The 5,330-nt window shown below is 44.1% G+C and overlaps 1 protein-coding gene across 1 annotated transcript in view; it reads right to left on the reverse strand.

Moving 5' to 3' along the window:
* The window catches only part of LOC105909647 (interleukin-1 receptor type 1), a 31,158-nt gene continuing 25,828 nt past the window's right edge, over window positions 1-5,330 (reverse strand). The window contains exons 10-12 of the mRNA XM_042703078.1: window positions 1,050-1,189; window positions 794-796; window positions 1-368 (exon numbers count right to left, since the gene is read on the reverse strand). Coding sequence (XP_042559012.1) covers window positions 33-368; window positions 794-796; window positions 1,050-1,189 — 479 coding nt within the window. The 3' untranslated portion in view covers window positions 1-32. The remainder of the gene's footprint in view (window positions 369-793; window positions 797-1,049; window positions 1,190-5,330) is intronic.

Consider the following 5,330-nt stretch of genomic DNA (forward strand, 5'->3'; position numbering starts at 1 on the left):
TGTGTGTGTGTGTGTGTGTGTGCGCCAGCGGGTCAGACAGCACTTGAGTTTTGGTGAACTGTCTTTTGAGGTGCTGGCATACGGTATCTCAGTTCCTTCCAGAAGCGTTGTTGAGATGGTGTGTGTGAGTGTGAGTGTGAGTGTGTGTGTGAGTGTGTGTGCCAGCGGAGTGGCCGTTTAGATCGTGTGAGGAGGAGCAGTGGGGGGGGCAGGGTAGACCCCTCCTCCCCCGTCTGAACGATGAGCACCTTCAGGCCGGAGCTCACCAGGGCATCATACTGGCCCAGGGTCCGCTCAAAACACACCTGCTCTGGGTCACACTGGGTGTGTGTGTCTGTGTGTGTGTCCCTATGGGTGTGTGTGTCTGTGTGTGTGTCCCTATGGGTGTGTGTGTCTGGGTCCCACTGGGTGTGTGTGTCTGTGTGTGTGTCCCTATGGGTGTGTGTGTCTGTGTCTGTGTCACACTGGGTCTTTGTGTCTGTGTGTGTGTCCGACTGGGTGTGTGTGTCTGTGAGTGTGTCCGAGTGGGTGTGTGTGTCTGTGTGTGTGTCTGTGAGTGTGTCCGACTGGGTGTTTGTGTCTGTGTGTGTGTCTGTGAGTGTGTCCGACTGGGTGTTTGTGTCTGTGTGTGTGTCTGTGAGTGTGTCCGACTGGGTGTTTGTGTCTGTGTGTGTGTCTGAGTGGGTGTGTGTGTCTGTGTGTGTGTCTGTGAGTGTGTCCGACTGGGTGTGTGTGTCTGTGTGTGTGTCTGACTGGGTGTGTGTGTCTGTGAGTGTGTCCGACTGGGTGTGTGTGTCTGGGTGTGTGTCTGAGTGTGTGACTGATTCTGTGGGTGTGCCTTTGTGAGTGTCTGACCATGTGTGTGTTTTTGAGGGAGTATGTGTAAATGTAAGTGGTATCTTTTCCTGGTGTGTAAGTGTGTTTGTGTGTGTGTGTGTATCTGACTGTGTGTATGTGTCTATGTGTGTGTGTGTAAGTGTGTTTGTGTCTGTGTGTGTATCTGACTGTGTATCTGTCTGCTTATGTGTGTGTGACTGTGCGTAAGACACTTCTCCATGAGTGTGTGTAAAGGTTAGTGGGATTATTTCTGCATGCACATTAAGTGTGTGTGTCTCCATCGGTGTTCCATCCAGCACTATGATGAGGCGGCGACTCTTTGCCAAAGCCTCGTCGATGATGTCAAACACAGCTGCAAAGGATCATGGGAGAGACAGGAAATAAGTAAAACACTTCCTCATCCCAACACTGGGAGTAGAATCATGCAGACTAGTATCTTATTTAACACTGGGAGTAGAGTAGAGTAGAGTAGAGTAGAGTATAGCATCATGCAGACTATTATCTTATTTAACACTGGGAGTAGAGTAGAGTAGAGTAGAGTAGAGTAGAGTAGAGTAGAGTAGAGTAGAGTACAGCATCATGCAGACTACTATTTTATTTAACACTGGGAGTAGAGTAGAGTAGAGTACAGTATCGTGCAGACTAGTATCTTATTTAACACTGGGATTAGAGTTGAGTATAGCATCATGCAGATTAGCATTTTATTACAGACACACTCACCCAGTCAGACACACACACACACACACACACACACACACACACACACACACACACACACTCAGTCAGACACACTTACCCAGTCAGACACACACACACACACTCAGTCAGACACACACACACACAGTCACACACACATCAGTCAGACACACACACACACAGTCAGTCACACAAACACACACAAGCAGTCAGACACACACACACACACAGTCAGACACACTCACACACAGTCAGTCACACAAACACACACACACACACACACACACACACACACACACACACACACACACTCAGTCAGACACACTCACCCAGTCAGTCACACACACAGAGTCAGACACACACACACACACACACACACACACACACACACACACACACACACACACACACACACACTCAGTCAGACACACACACACACAGTCACACACACATCAGTCAGACACACACACACACACACTCAGTCACCAGTGGTGGACAGTAACGAAGTAGATGTAATTCGTTCCTGTACTTAAGTAACATATAGATGTATCTGTACTTTACTCAAGTATTTCTATTTGGTGAGACTTTATACTTTGACTCCGCTACATTTCAAAGTGAAAATTCGTACTTTTTACTCCATTACATTTAGTAAAACCTCTCGTTCCTTTTTACCAAAGCGAATCAAATAATGAGAGGTCAAAGCGAGTGCACAATCACACCAACCAGGGCTCAGTGCGAGATTTTCTCTGAAGTCCTTTCGGTTTCGCCAGTTTCGTTCGTTCGTTGAGCGCGAGCTACGTTGAATTCGTTACAACGCTGCTGCAGCATTTTGAGGATGTTTTATGCCCATGCTTACTTAACGCTACACAAATGTTGGAAATGATGGAAGAAACGGCTGACACTTACTTGCCTGAACACCCTTGGCCTAATTTGGGCGACCTTTTCGAATTGGAAAAAAGGAAGAAGGACTAATTTTATTTTAAGTGTCTTCTCTGCCTGCCTAAGCACAATACAATATCCTCTTTCAAGAATTCGCCCTCCAATTTAAAGAAACACGTTGAGGTAAGTGATTTTTATTCTGGTAGGTTTAATGACTAGCAACCGAATTATTTTAAATTTAACCGACATTGTCTGCATTGTGTGTTCGGCTAAATTAGTTAACTAGCAGCTATACGCGAGCATAGCTTGTATCACACTGCTCAAAGGAGATGGAATATCCGATTCAATACAATAAATGGGATTGCTATTTAGTACCGTTTCACTGCAGCTCGTAGAATATGTACCTGCATACTGAAATGGTAAATATTGAAATTGGTATGGGGGCACACTTTTGAGTGTTTGTGATTCTAGCCAGGATGTTCGCGCACCCACTTAGCTAAGCAAGCTATCCTAGTGTTATAGCCACTAGAGGCTATACCACTGATGTCCACACAAGTGAAGTTGAATGCATTTTGACTTGTTAAATAAATGCATGGTATGGCACCTAAGGAGTTGGCTGTTGGAATTCGCTACTGAAATAAATCACCTAAGTTCACCTTCTAAAGACCAGCTTTGATTAAAACAAAATATATCAACATACTGTGTAGCCTAGATCTAGGACATGCCAAAATGTGTATTTTATTTATTAATGAGAGTATTAGTAGCCTAGCCTATGTGGACATGTTGTTAATGGTTGGATTTTTTTTTTCATAGAAAAGCATGCAAGTCACGTGGATAGGTATGACGTTTTGACAGCCCCACGCAAAAGAAAAGCAAAGAACCAAGACGCTGCTTCAACTTTCAGGCAGTTAAAGTTAGGTGAAACAAAGATAGTTTCTCAAAGAAATGTTGATCATGCCGTTTTGAATTTTGTGATCCAGAGTCTCCAGCTCTTTAGTGTGGTGGAGCAGCCATCATGTCAAGATCTCTTGCAAGATCTTCAGCCCAATGCCTCTCTGATGTCAAGGACCACCTTGTGACGCAAGATAGATGAGGATGCAATTGAGATGAAGAGGAACATCAAAGAAGCTATGTCCATAGTCGATTTCATTGCTATGACAACAGATTGTTGGAGTGCAAGGCGAAGGGGTTTTCTTGGAGTTACTGCCCACTGGGTTAATTCAACAATTAAATGTGCAACTAAGTTACAAATAAATGTAAAATGAAATAATTGTTCTCTAGTGCTGTTATTTCATAACCACTTGGTCTTACCTAATGGCAATAGATAGCTTTCAATGTTTTGTGCTTATACTCTTTTTAATAGACAAATGTAAGACACTATTTAAAGAGTGGCATTAGTATTTTCACCTTATATCAGTTGATTAAGCCGGAGCTTTGATGTGGAAATGATTAAAGGCCATTAGAACCATAATTCATCAAGGTACTTTTACTTTTAATACTTAAGTATATATGAAGGCAAATACTTTTATACTTCTACTTAAGTAGAAATTCAAAGTGCATACTTCCACTTTTACTTGAGTAATATTTTACACCAGGTATCTATACTTTCACTTAAGTACGTAGTTAGTGTACTTCGTCCACCACTGTCAGTCACATACACACACACACACACACACACACACACACACCCTGTCAGACACACACACACTCACACTCAGTCAGACACATTCACCCAGTCAGCCACACACACACACACACACACACACTCAGTCACACACACACACACACACACACACACACACACACACACTCAGTCACACACACACTTACACTCAGTCAGACACACTCACCCAGTCAGACACACACACACACACAAACACTCACCCAGTCAGACACACACACACACACACACTCAGTCAGGCACACACACACACACTCAGTCACACACACACACACACACTCAGTCACACACAAACACACACACACACACACTCACACTCAGTCACAAACACACACACACTCAGTCACACACACACACACACAGACACACTCAGTCACACACACACACACACAGACACACTCAGTCAGACATAGACACACACACACACGCACAGTGTCAGACACACACACACAGTCAGACACACATACACACACACTCAGGCAGACACATACACACACACACACACACACACACACACAGTCAGACATAGACACACACACACACACACACAGAGTCAGACACACACACACAGTCAGACACACATACACATACACACACACGCACACACACAGAGTCAGACATACACACACCCACTCAGGCAGATACACACAATACCAATAGGCAGCACATGTTTGCAAAAATAAGCCAATTAGCAACCCCTTCTGTTCTGCTGCAGCAGCCAATCGGCAGTTAAATATACGAATATGTTTAAGGAAGAGAGGCCTGTTTGAGGCGATAGAGTCATACATCAAAGATTTAACAGTCCATTCTACCAACCTTGAAAGGTAGGAGGGCCTTTACGGATCTAGGGCACACACACACACACACACACACACACACACACACACACACACCTTTAGCTCCTCACACACACCAGTTGTTATTGTCTCCTGCCACACTTGCTGTCCTTGTGTAACTAAAATGCTCGCATACACCATGTAAGCCAACCATAACTAAGCATAATTCATCAAAATTAAACAAATGTAAAAATATAATTATATGTCAGGCCGATACTTCGTTCAGATACTCGTACTCATATTCGTTTTTGAATTGCCGATACCAAGCACCGATACCACTCAACAGTATTTCACTACATCAAACTGGTCGCGCTATGCGGACAAAACAGGTGATTTGTTGTTGTTGTCCTACATAACCTCAAAGTTTAGGGGGAGACGAGGAGCCGGACACTTGGAGGTTC

This window comes from Clupea harengus, chromosome 2 (assembly GCF_900700415.2).
Source record: "Clupea harengus chromosome 2, Ch_v2.0.2, whole genome shotgun sequence".
Classification (NCBI taxonomy): Eukaryota; Metazoa; Chordata; class Actinopteri; order Clupeiformes; family Clupeidae; genus Clupea; species Clupea harengus.